The sequence below is a fragment of the Leopardus geoffroyi genome, chromosome E3 (genome assembly GCF_018350155.1).
Source record: "Leopardus geoffroyi isolate Oge1 chromosome E3, O.geoffroyi_Oge1_pat1.0, whole genome shotgun sequence".
NCBI lineage: Eukaryota > Metazoa > Chordata > Mammalia > Carnivora > Felidae > Leopardus > Leopardus geoffroyi.
The window spans coordinates 15,146,365-15,159,605 of record NC_059340.1 but is presented as its reverse complement, the minus strand read 5'-3'; the positions used below and the strand labels follow the sequence as shown (position 1 = coordinate 15,159,605).

Below are 13,241 nucleotides of genomic sequence, written 5' to 3'. Positions count from 1 at the left end.
AACCTTGCCAATGTCAGGGATTAATGGTGTTTTAATTTATGATTTAGCTATTAAAGAATGCTGTCTCCAGTGATGTTGGAGTAAAACTTCCATTATAAAGCAAGTTTCTGGATCATACGGTCACCTTTTTTTCTGCCTCCCTCCGCCCCTCCCTTCCTCCTTTCCTTCTTTGCAGTCATGTTTTCTATAATGTATGACATATTTTACAATCTGAAAAGAATCACCTGGTATTATTTTTAAAAGAAAGGTAGCTACTTTGTAAACAGTATAATCCTCCGATGGGTATTTTTTTAGTTTGACAGACTATTAACATAATACCCTCTGTCTATACCTGAGATGTTATAATGACATGGTTTCTTTCACATGAGATTTCCATTTTACTGTTTTACCCCTGCATTCAACAGATATCTTTCAGCTCTTTCTATGTGCTAGGCCTCATCAAAGCACCAGAGATAGAAAATTTGATATGGGCATGCTGTTTGGGAAACGGATGGTCTTATTGAACAAGGCCAAGTCTACAGAAGTAAAATGAACCACTTGGAGAGATTTTATTTAAAAATTTCTTGAAGAAATATGTAATATAATCATAATTTTAACCATCTTACATGAATGATAAAATATAACAGGTAACAGTCGTACCAAGGGAAAGCATGGTGATGATCAGCTTGTTTCTTATAGAAGGTTTGAGATAGAAATGGCTTCTGTTAAGTGTACCTGTGCCATTGAGGGCTGGATCTCATTGCTTTGTTAAATTCAGCTCTCATTTGTCCTGTAGGGTAATGAAGTATCTTCCTTTAAAAAAAATTTTTTTTAATGTTTATTTATTTCTGATAGAGAAACAGAGCATGAGTGGGGGAGGGGCAGAGAGAGAGGGAGACACAGAATCAGAAGCAGGCTCCAGGCTCTGAGCTGTCAGCACAGAGCCCAACGCGGGGCTCGAACTCACGGACCGTGAGATCATGACCTGAGCTGAAGTCAATCGCTCAACTGACTGAGCCACCCAGACGCCCCTGAAGTATCTTCCTTTTAAACTGAAGTAGAAAAGGGATGTTTGTACAATATAGTATACTTTAGAAACAGAACAAGTCATAGAATAATGTTTATTCTTTGATTATATATTTTTTAAAAGTTTACTTATTTATTTTGAGAGAGAGATGAGTGGGGGAAGGGGCAGGGAAAGAGGGAGAGAGAATCTTAAGCAGGCCCTGTGCTGTGAGCCCTGACTCAGGGCTCGAACTCACAAACCATGAGATCATGACCTGAGCTGATATCAAGAGCTAGATGCTTAACCAGCTAAGCCACCCAGGCGCCCCTGATTATATTTTTTAGCAGTATATGTTTGGATATATTTATATAAGAAAAGTACGGAAGGATTATATCAGACTGTTCACAGTGTTGTAATTTGGAAGAAGGGCAGGGAAAGGCTTAGTAATTCTATTTTTCATGTTTCCGTGCCCTGCGAATTGTTAGAGTGAGCGGGCATCGGTAAAGGAGAAGGCAGCCTTTCCTGTTCAATAGAGTTGAACTATTTAAGTCTGAAAAGGCATTTTTGTTGTTGTTGTCTAATTAATTAAATTTAAATTTTGTGGGGGTGGGGGGCGCTTAGGTGGCTCAGTCGGTTGAGTGTCTGACTCTTGATGATCCCAGAATTGTAGGATCCAGCCCCGCGTCCAGCTCCACGCCGAGTGGAGCCTGCTTGGGTTTCGCTCTCGCTCTCGCTCTTCCTCCCTTCACCCCTCCCCCCACACCAAGTGCCCACGCATGTTCTAATTTTAATATATGTGCTGCCAAAGGGAGCACTTGCCTGTTCTTTCTCTCTCACTCTCGCTGTCTCTAAAATTAAAAAAAGTTAAAAATTTTCTAAATTGGAGGAGTTTTAAAAGTAATGGTAACAAGGACATGTGGCTGGCTCAGTTGGTAACTCTTGATCTCCAGGTCATGAGTTTGAGCCCCACACTGGGGTTAGAGATTACTTAAAATAATAACATTTAATAAAATAATAATAGTAAAAACCGTCTCTGAAAAACATTTGATGAGAACTAGAGATATGGTAGGCTAAGTAACCTCAGCTTCCTCTAAAAACAAACACTTAGAAGTAACTGTGTTATAATAAACATACTTTTGACAGCATGGCCATCTGTCAGGTCTGTAAGGGAGTTCCTTTGGGACTCAAAAAAGAGAGGCCACCCTGGTGGTACTTTGTAGCTCTGATAGAGATGAGACTTGGGTTTAAAGGATGGAACACGAGGCCCTTTTGCCTTCAATGAAAGCACAAATTAGGACAGAATTTACCCACTGACATAGAATGGCCCTTGGAAGCTTGTCTTTCACCTATGCTCTTGATTTAAAAAAAGGGGGGGGGTCTCCCAGGGCCTGGCATTAAAATTTGAATAGTACCTCATGGTCACATAAATAAATGCCTTGAAGCTAGGAAATTGATAATACAAATTGACCCTAGGCTAGTGACATGCCTGGGTTCCCTGCAGAAGCAAACAAGTACTGTTCATGTCTTGTGTTTTCCAGGCGTGTGCAAGTGTGCACGCACAGGGGGTCTCTCTTAATCTGCACTCTGGAGCCTCATGGGGAATGGGGAAGAGCACAGCTTTGATACATTCCGAAAAAGTACTGATGTAGATCTCTGCATCTAAATTTCCTCCATATTAGAATTAGAATAACAGTATCATTTTAATAGGTTTGTTTTGAGAATTCAGTGGGATAATGTATGCCCGGATTCAGTAAATGTTTAGATCACTTCTCATTAAGCACATTTATTTAAACTAAATCAATAGAAGCTATTTCTTTATTTTATTGGTTCCCGCTTTTCTTTCATTGCTAGTCTCATAAACTATTTTTCTGTTTGATTCCCTGTAAATGAACATATATTTTAGTTTCATTAGGCTTAAATAGGCCTTTATTTGCTAGCCCCAGAACCTTAGTGATCATTATTTGCTTGCTTGTTTGTGAAAATGTGTATCATGTTCTAAACATCTGCCTTATTGAAAAACTTTCATAGCAGAATCCATTTGTAAATGAAATACTGTCTTTATATTCCCTGCCTTGCATTGCACCTTGAGAATAATAGTAAGTGCTTAGTAATTATTTGTTGTCAGATGATTTAAACCTCTTTTATGCTGTTGGCACTGTAGCTGTCTACAGAGCTCAATCCTTGTCGCGTGCCTTTTGCAAAACAAATGCCTTAGCCTGACCTCACTGTCTTTCTCTACACAAAGATAAGGAATATTAGCGGTTATTCATGTAGCAGTCCCTGACTGGTATTCCTCAGTTGCTTTGTCATCAAGCATTAAAGAGTAGAGGGGAGAAAAGAGTAGAAAAATCCAGATTAATGTGAATGAAATTTTATATTATATCAGAAAAGAGTTCTGGAGTTTAATGTCATGTAAGATATGTGACTTGATCTTTAGGTCATTCAGCATAGACTGGTTGGGGGCACAGAGAACAGCCCCTGCCTGTACAAGCTTAGAATTTACACATGTAATTATACCAGTTGGTACAGGCTATGTACCAGATATGATGAGCTTGGGATCAGGTTGGGTAGGGGTTCTTGAACAGAGATTAAAGAGATGGTGGGAAATTTAGCCAAGTAAAGACTGGATGCTGAGGAGGGCAGTCCACTTAAGAAAGCCTCGTGAGTGGCTCAGTCAGTTGAGCATCCTACTCTTGGTTTTGGCTCAAGTCATGATCTCACCGTTTTGTGGACTGTAGCCCTGCGTTGGGCTCCGTGCTGACAGCGCAGAACCTGCTTGGGATTCTCTCTCTTCTTCTCTCTCTCTGTCTCTCTCTGAAAATAAATACATAAATAAACTTAAAAAAAAAAAAGAAGGCCTCATGTGCCATGCTGAGAAGCTTGGGCTGTTTTTTGTTTTCCTGTGTGTGTGTGTCTGGGAAGAGTTGTTGAAGCATTTTTAGGATGGAGTGACACGTTTTGGGTATATTGTGCAAAAAGTAAAAGTCATGAAGACAACAACATTTCTCATTAGACTATAGGAAACAAAAACAATAGGAGTCTTTTGACGTTCAGTTTAATTAGAATATCAATCAAACTGCCAAAATACTACTCTTCCCACAGACCTTGAATCCCCAGGTAAAGTGTCCACGCACCCAATATAGGACCTTATGGCTTCCATGTCCTACAGCAGAGTGATCCATCCAAAAGGCACCAATGTAATGGCGTGGGTTATGCTTTTCACTACAAATCCAGGGGTGCATAAGTGGTTTTGTTCTTGAGGAACTGTCTTTGGGTCTCTGCTTGCCACTCCTCAACCTGGAGATTACAAAGTGAGTGTTTTTCAGTTGCCACACGGTACCCATCTATTTTCTTGAGTTCATTCTTTTTTCAAAGTTGTGACGGCAAAACTTGGTGCTGGTGATAGATGGGGTGGGGGCAGGATGGTGGCGGGATGAGAAGGTGGCAGACAACTGTGATGTCATAGAAAAGGAAGCACTTTTAGGTAGTTTAGGTAAAGTGTGATCAGGAATAAAGTCAGGGCAAGTCAGCCATTAGACTGGAGTGCAGAATGAAGTAGCCAGAGCAGAGAGGGGAGCACCAGAGGAGGGGGACATCAGGAGCCCAACTGAGGGAGGGCTCAGGGGTTCCCAAAGGTGACTCCACAGAGTAATTCACAGAGCCCATTCGTGTCACAGAGGCTCAGAAAGTTGCCCATACTGCCTACCCCAGAGGATTTTGCCTGGCTAAAACGAGAACTTTTATGTGAAGAACTTAGTTAACTATGAAGCATCATGTGAGTGTATGGGAAAGTATTATGTGAAGACCTAGTAATGAACCATGGCGCTCATTCCCTCATTTCCTTCCCAAACCAAATCTGTCCTTGATGGTTCATGATTTATTATTGGTGAATAAGAAATAATACTTTCCAGAGCTATTGTCATAGATGTAAGATCTTATCTAAAAAATAGGGGCACCTGGGTGGCTCAGCTGGATAAGCGTCCAACTTCAGCTCAGGTCATGATCTCACGGTTCATGGGTTCGAGCCCCACATCGGGCTCTGTGCTGGCAGCTCAGAGCCTGGATCCTGCTTCTGATTCTGCGTATACTTCTCTCTCTCTCTCTCCCTCCCTCCCTCCCTCCCTTCCTCCCTGTCCCTCTCCCGCTCGTACTCTCTCTCAAAAATAAACATTAAAAAAATTTTTTTTAATATGAAAAATAAGTTCCTTTGAATTAGCTACTATGTACATGCTTTTTCATATAATTCACAGTATCATAAAAAGTACTTAAGTTGAAGTAAAGTTCATTTTTATGACTAATTTGACCTATCAATAAATTGTTTTCATGTTTGGTATACATTCCGGTAAGTTTAGCACAATTTTTCAGCCATTCCTAAAGATTTTCAGAACTGTTGTAGTAGTTGCTTTTTTTTTTTAATCACCTAAAACTCAAACTTGGTTTAATGAATTTTCTAAAATCACTGGGCTGATAGAGATGATGCTCTGGATTGTTACAACTGAGCTGGGTTGCCTCTAGTTTATGTTCAGCAAAGGTCACGGTTTAGCATAACGGGAATCTTTTTGAGTAGTCATCTGGAGTAGATCATTTTGCAGAGTTCATCTGAGTCTTCAGCCGGTTCCCAGCCCTGAGTGTTTGCTCATCCATGGGTTTTTCATTCAGTGGTATCCCATCCCCTCTACTCTGTATGTGTGTGTCTTTGTGTGTGTGTCTGTCTGTCTGTCTGCGTCTGTGTGAGTGAGACAGAGTGTGTGAGTGCATGTCTTTTTATTTTAGTTATTCCCTCCTTAGTAGCAGCATGTCTAGAATATTCAAAACACTTGTCCAGAAAGTTTAATTCTGGAGTATTTAAAGAGCCTGCAAAATTAAGATATCCCTTATTATCAGAAAATTTATCATTATGTAACTTAACCAAATAGAGAACTTAATTATGAAACTTTGGGGTCCTATAAGTGTGGGCTGTCAGGTAGTGTTCTAAAGCATTAGAAGCCAATTTACCTTACCGCATTTGTACAACTCAGAAATTTCTGTAGAGGCGAGATGCATGTATATGCATGTAAGTGTGTGAAAGGTATACATGTATAGCCACAAATGTATTTCCTGTTTGGCACAATTCTGTGTTTATACATATCCATGTACAGAAAGTAATCTCCTTAAAGAATACTTTCAAAGGGATCCCTAGCTGGCCCTTTGCAGAAGAATCTTATCAACCTTTATCAAAGCTAAGTTGTATTGGGAAATGGGGGCTCATCTTATTTTCCCAGTGAATAAACTGTTCGGTGAATTTTTGTGCCAACCATGCCTCCATTATTAGTGTATGAGATTTATAATCCCTTGAGCATTAACCTCTTACAGTGCACCAAGAAATCTGAATGAAAAGATACGTTGTTGGTTCAAATACATTGTTGTGCCTAGACAGCATGGATTGTGACAGCACTGAGCACAGTACCCAAGCACCCTCCGTCACAGGGTGGGAAGGCCATCTGCCTGGGAGCTCCTGAGCAGATTTTATCATCTCTAATTCACTGTTACTTTCTTCACTTTTGGATTGAATTGGATTGGATTGGGTGGGATGGGGTAGATTCCCTCTAGAAGCCTTTCTGGCTCTGAAACTCTTAGTTGATTTCATTTAAATTAGGCCCGTAATTGTCTCTGTTGTCTTGCTTCCCCAGGGTGTCACCTACTGTGGAGAGAGTTCAGCAAGCAGTCTCACCATGGCCAACGTGCCCTGGCACGAGGAGGTGGTACACTTTGTCCGCGAGTTGGTGGCTCTCATCCCCAACTATGAAATTGCTTGTGAACATGAACATTCCAACTGCCTCCTGATAGCTCACACAAGGGTAAGAATAGCTCAACTATGCCTTCTTTTCTTCTTCTTTCTTCTCTTTATTTTCTCCTGTCTTTATTATAGTGGATATCTGCTTGTTTGCTACCTTTCCTGAAATAGACATTAAGAAGGCCCTCCAGTCCATTGGGCTCACGTATTCTTGTTTCGTTCTTAGCCCTCAGCTAGGCACTTGAAGGGCCTCCTGGTTTGCAGTTGGTGCATGCTGAAAAAGAAAAGCAAAAAACACCCTTGTCATAACCTCTAATCCTTCCTCAGAATGACAAGAGAAAGCTGAAATAGTGGACAACCCCCATATGACTTCCAGAAGAAATATTGAAGTATTTATCAAATTTTATATCACTTTGAATCTCAGCCTCTGGAGAAATTTTTCTGGAGTTTTGGTTTCCATTTTTCCCTTTTAGCACTTTTACTAGACAGAATAAGTACCCAGATCTCGCATATTTCTTAAGAATGTCCAGCAAAGGAAAAATTCAGCTCTTGGTAAAGGTAGGCCATTAAAATAAGAAGGAAAATCTGCTAATCAGAAGGCCATTGTTGGAGTAGCTATCACAACATGTCCTTACAGAAGTATTTGTACAGAAATAATGTGGCATCTGGGGTTGATTTAAAATAACATGAGGTGAAATTACGTGGGTGTGTGGATAAGATGACTGTTGTCCTGGCTGGATGATGAGCACATAGAGGTTTGTTATACTTCTCTACCTAGTTTTCTGTTCAAATTCTCCATTAATAAATACTTTTTTTTTTAAGTGGACATGGGGCGCCTAAGTGGCTCAGCCAGTTAAATATCTGACTTTAGCTCAGGTCATGATCTCACGGCTTATGGGTTCCAGACCTGCACCAGGCTGTGTACTGTTAGTGTGGAGCCTGCTTGGGATTCTCTCTCTCTCCCTCTCTCTCTGCCCTCCCCCATTCACACTTTCTCTCTCTCAAAATAAATAATCTTCAAAACAAAAGTCGACATGGATGAACCCTGAAAACATTATTCTAGGTGGGGAAAAAAAAAACAAACCCAGACACAACAGGGCACATATTGTATGATTGTATGAAATATCCAGACTAGATAAATCCATAGAGATGGAAAGTAGGTTGGTGGTTGCCAGGTGCTGGGAGAAGAGCAGACTAGGAAGTGACTGCTAATAGGTATGGAATTTCTTTGGGAGATGATGAAATACTCTAGAATTATAGTGTGGTGTTGGTTGCCCATCTTTGAGACTAATCCAAAAGTCACTCAATTGTACACTTTAAAGGCTGAATATTATGGTCTGTGGATTATATCACAATAAAGATAGATTAATACCAAGATGATAATAAAGGTTAAGGGTGGGCTACTTTTTCTTACATAAGTTCTTTTTATGCAAGTAAAGTCAGGGTCAATTTGAACATGAAAGACTCAGTATATTCTCCCCAAAAACCTAAATGACTTCCTGAACAGCTTCTCAAGTTAATGACATTTAATAATATGAGATTTGCTCAATTAAAATATCACATCCTGTAGTCTCAATAACCATGAGGTTAAAAGGCTCTCATGCTTTGGTTGCAGTTAGATTGTATGTAGCTGACTTGTGGTCTGTCAGATGTTTAGACAGAAGAATATGTTCTGGGACATTAGGGAACAAAGAAATAAAGGCCACCTGGTATTTGAAATGTTAATGATAGCTACAAAGCTAATTAACTTACAAAGCAAATCTTAAAAATTAAAGCCAAAAACCTAATTTTATTTTCTAGTTTTTCATTCACTGTTAACCTTTTCAGGTAAGATAGTGCCTTTAAAAAAATTATTTGAGGGTCGCCTGGGTGGCTCAGTAGGTTGAGCATCTGACTCTTGATTTTGGCTCAAGTCATGATCTCACGGCTTGTGGGATTGAGCCCTGTGTCAGGCTTTGTGCTGGCAGCATGGAGCCAGCTTGGGATCCTCAGCCTCCCTCTCTGTCTCTGCCCCTCCCCCACTGATGCACGCACACTCATGCACGCATGCGCTCTCCCTCTCTCAAAATAAATAAATAACATTTAAAAAAAAATATTTGATTAAAGAGGCAGTGCTCTGGAAATAATCCTGACTCTGGTGGCAGAGTTCTTTCTAACTCCATTGAGATGCCTCAGTGACCTCCCGTTGCTTTTAGCATGAAAATCAAAGTCCTTAATGTGACCCTAGGGCCCTGCATGGTCAGGCTGTCTACCTCTCCAGACGCCTTTTAAATTGCACTTCCCTCTCTCTCTGCACTTCCTTTATTTTCTCAGACACAGTAGGTGTTACTTTGGAATTATTTACTGTTTTCTTTTTTTTTAGTGGTTGTACTAGAAGTGACTTTATGATCCTTGACTAATCAAAGTATAATGTTAAAGAATACTTTTGCCCTCTAACTGCAATGCAAGGACCTTAGAATACCTTATTAACCTCCATTTTTCCCTTCCCAACTCACATGCTATTATTGTTCTGTCCATGAATTATAAATATGTGTAAGGAGAATATTGTTACTGCTGTATGTAGTCACTGTTCATTTAGATTTACCTGCATCTTTAACACTGTTTTGCACTCTTTTCCTTTCTTCATTTTTGACTCTCCATACAGGATTGTGTTCTTTCTGCCCAAAAAATACTTTCTTAAAAATTTATTTTAGTGGGCATCTGCTGATGGAAAATTCTGCTCTTGTTTGTCTGGAAATGTATATTTTAGCTGGGTATAAAATTCTAGGTTGACATTTGTTGTCTTTCAACACAATATAATCTCTTGTCTTTTAAATTCCATTGATAAAGTCAGCTGTTGGTCTGTTGCTTGTTTTCAGATAATCTGCCATTTTCATCCTTCTGGTTTCTTTTTATGATCCTGCCCATATGCACAGGAAGTTCTCAGAAGGGACCAAACAACTGAAATTTTAGTATGATAAATGCAATAACAGACAAAGCCTACAAGGTACAAGCCAACATAAGGAGACAGTCTGAGATTGACCTTCATTATTTCATGTTTGTTGTGTACCCAGGGTGTGTCAGGCACTGTGCTGGGTACAAAGAATACAAAGATGAGTTAAAAAAAAAATAGTTCCTGCCTTTCAGAATGGTCTAACAGAAAAAGAGGTAACTATCAAAACAAACACATACCCCAAAGTTTTATCAGAGCAAGATGGAAGAGTAGAATTGAGCCCAAGGAGGCATAGTTGGGAATATATGGTACCATCAGGAAAGGCTTCACAGAGGAGTTGCTGTTTGACTGGATGTTCAGTAACAGCCCAGGTAGAAACGACATTTAAGCAGAAAACAGCCTAAGAAAAGGTCCACGGAGAAGTGCAGAGGCCTGGCACATTGGGAGAATAAATAGTTTGGTGTGGCCGGAGGTCAAGAGAAGGATTGAAGGGAATGGAAGGGGGGTGATTCACCAGGGGCAAGAGCATTGATGGCACTGAATTACATCCTAATTGTGCTGTTTTTTGTACAGCATGGGTAGGCACTGAAGGGTTTTAAATAGAAGTGACACAATCAGATTTGAGTTTCAAAAAAATTTCTTTGGCAGTATTTCAGGGGATGAAGTGTAAGACTTTAAGAGAAACCAGTTCAGTTAAAAACTGCTATAATAGTGGGTGCCTGGGTGGCTCAGTCGATTAAGCGTCTGACTTTGGCTCAGGTCATGATCTTGCCATTCCTGAGTTCAAGCCCTGCTGACAGAGCCTGGAGCCTGCTTCAGATTCTGTGTCTCTCCCTCTCTCTCTGCCCCTCCTCCGTTCACACTCTTTCTCTCTCTCTCAAAAATAAATAAACATTACAAAATTTTTTTTTGTAAACTGCTGTAATAGTCCCAACAGTCAGAGGTAAAATGGTGAGGGTCTGAAACAAAGGGTATAAAAGGAGAGAGGAGAGTGGTCAGGCATTAAATGCAGAACTCGCTTTCATCCTAGGTGTATTGTGGGTGGGTGTCGCCTTATTACTGAGACATTCAGGCTCACCACTGAGCCTTCATTGACCTGTTGAGGGAGGGGAGCTTTGTTGTGGCTGATTTGGGGGTGTAAGTTCAGGGTTTCTCCTCAATAGCCTCTGATACCATTCTGATTTAGGAAAGGAGGACCACCTCATTGCTGCTCCCCAGGGATGGTATGGAATGGACATGGCCTCCTTGCCCCTAGGCAGTGGCAAAAGTCTTGGCTCTCTGCTAAGCTTCCTCTGTCCCCACTCTGACGTGGGTGGGGAGAGGCACCTTGCTGCCACAGGCGGAGGTCAGTGCTCCCTGCAGGGTCTCCACTGAGACCACAGAGAGGGGTTGGGGTTGCTGGATCCTCTGCTCCACCTTCTCTGACAGCTCCCCAGCAGTGAGGAGGGAGGTTATGGCTCACCATGGCTGGGCAAATGTAGAAGTCTGGGGTCCCCACTCGGTGCTGACTGACTGGGGGGAGAATGAGGCATTTTTCTCGTGGCCTAGGTTGGTTATTATCTAAAAGTTTTGTGTCTTGCTAGGCTGCTCTTTTCCTGGTCCTTTGGCCAAGAAAAGGAGATTTTTTTGGCGCTGTAAGATTGTTTTTTTTATTGTTTATGCCCGCTGGTGTTTCTGGATTGCAGGCTTCAACCAGGCTTCTGGGCTTCCGCACCCAGAAGGATAGAAGAGCCAAAAATGAAACCCAGGGAATGTATCACTGTGTTGTTCCTTGGGTCCAAGGTCCCTAGCCAGTCTGCCTTCTTACCTCTACCTTCAAAGCCTTCTTACGTTTGCTTTACATATACTATTGAGGGATTTTAGCTGTATAGTGGGAGAAATACGAAGATGTGCATTTCCTCCATTTTGTCTAGCATCAGAAGTCTATGGTCACACAGTTTTGACATTTACAGTTTTTGGTATTGTATCTCCTCAGTGACCAGCATGCCAGTCCACTTCGCACACTGTGTCATCAGTAGATTATTTCCACATAAACTGATTTTCTTTATTTATGTTTATTATGTTTTATTATGTTTTATTTATGTTTATTAAGTGTCACCCAGTATGGTTACAGGGCTGCCCCTGCAGTGTTACTGGAAAGATTTTCCTGAAACTTCTGTGAGAACATCTTTGCCTGATCCTAATCAGAGCCTATCAGGTCCCATTTAAGAAGTAGGCTAGCATTGGGGCGCCTGGGTGGCGCAGTCGGTTAAGCGTCCGACTTCAGCCAGGTCACGATCTCGCGGTCCGTGAGTTCAAGCCCCGTGTCAGGCTCTGGGCTGATGGCTCGGAGCCTGGAGACTGTTTCCGATTCTGTGTCTCCCTCTCCCTCTGCCCCTCCCCTGTTCATGCTCTGTCTCTCTCTGTCCCAAAAATAAATAAACGTTGAAAAAAAAAATTAAAAAAAAAAAAACAAAAACGAAGTAGGCTAGCAGTTTACAGATGGATGCCTTTTTAAGGGTACTAAAAACAGAGATATAACCAAAAACCAAACAGAGGAAAGAAACAGAAGAAGACAAAACAAAACCTAAAGAGTAGACAAATCCATAAAACAAATCATTGAGTTCATAAATAACAGAGTGGGTATTGGCCATTTAACAACCTCATTGTTTATCCTGCCACCCCCAAGCTCATTGTTTCCCTGCCATGTTTTTATCTCACAGTGCATGCAAAAGAAAAACCTAGATATTTTATTTGAATCATGATGGCTTTCACAATTAGGGCCTTTTTGGCTTTATTTCAGGCCGCCCCCTGCCCTACCCCTTTACAAGATACTGCCATGATTCTTTCCTCTGTGTTTGCCCAAGATACCTACCTCTTCTGCCAGAAATGCATTCACCACCCTGCCCCATCTCAGTTCACCTGCTGAATTCTCCTTAAAACTGTAAAACAAACCTCCTTGGGGGTCACTTCTCTCAGATCTATATGCACATAGGTAAGGCTGCCTTCCTAAGGAGTTGTGGGTTCCTGGAACACAAGGACTGTCATCTCTAGCACTTCCTAGAGGAGCTGATGCATAGTAGATTCTTGGTGTTTGTTTAGTGAACTAACAGCCTCTTCACTTTCGTCTCCTTCCCTTTTTCACAGTTGTACGTTCCGAGAGCGGTTGCTGAATCGTCCTTGCTCATTTTGCTGTATCTCTACCTTCTTCCTTATTATTTATTCATTCATTCATTCCTTTATTCAACAAATAAATACTCAACTGAGTTTGCTATTTTATAGGTCATCAGTGACCTGCTAGTTGTTAAATCCAGTTGTTTTCCTATTCACCATTTCTTCTGTTTTTCTGTAGCAGGAATCTGATGCCAATCCATGCTTTTGGAAAGTCTCTCCTATCTACTAGATTGTACTTTTCTGATTCTAGTAAAGTTGGCTAGCAGAAAAAAGAACATTGCCATAAAGTGCAGCATTGAAAATCCCTCCATTGTGGCATTTCTTTCTTTATCCTTTTCAAAAATTTTGAATTCTCTGATCCGGGATACCACATAACCCAAGATGTAAGGTGAATTCTT

General features: G+C 41.0%; 1 protein-coding gene across 4 annotated transcripts in view; it reads left to right on the top strand.

Annotated features, from left to right (window-relative positions):
• The window catches only part of LOC123589606 (S-adenosyl-L-methionine-dependent tRNA 4-demethylwyosine synthase TYW1), a 215,797-nt gene that overhangs the window by 183,407 nt on the left and 19,149 nt on the right, over positions 1 to 13,241 (top strand). For all 4 annotated transcript variants that reach the window (XM_045461945.1, XM_045461946.1, XM_045461944.1 and 1 more), the window contains exon 15: positions 6,655 to 6,822. In XM_045461945.1, coding sequence (XP_045317901.1) covers positions 6,655 to 6,822 — 168 coding nt within the window. The remainder of the gene's footprint in view (positions 1 to 6,654; positions 6,823 to 13,241) is intronic.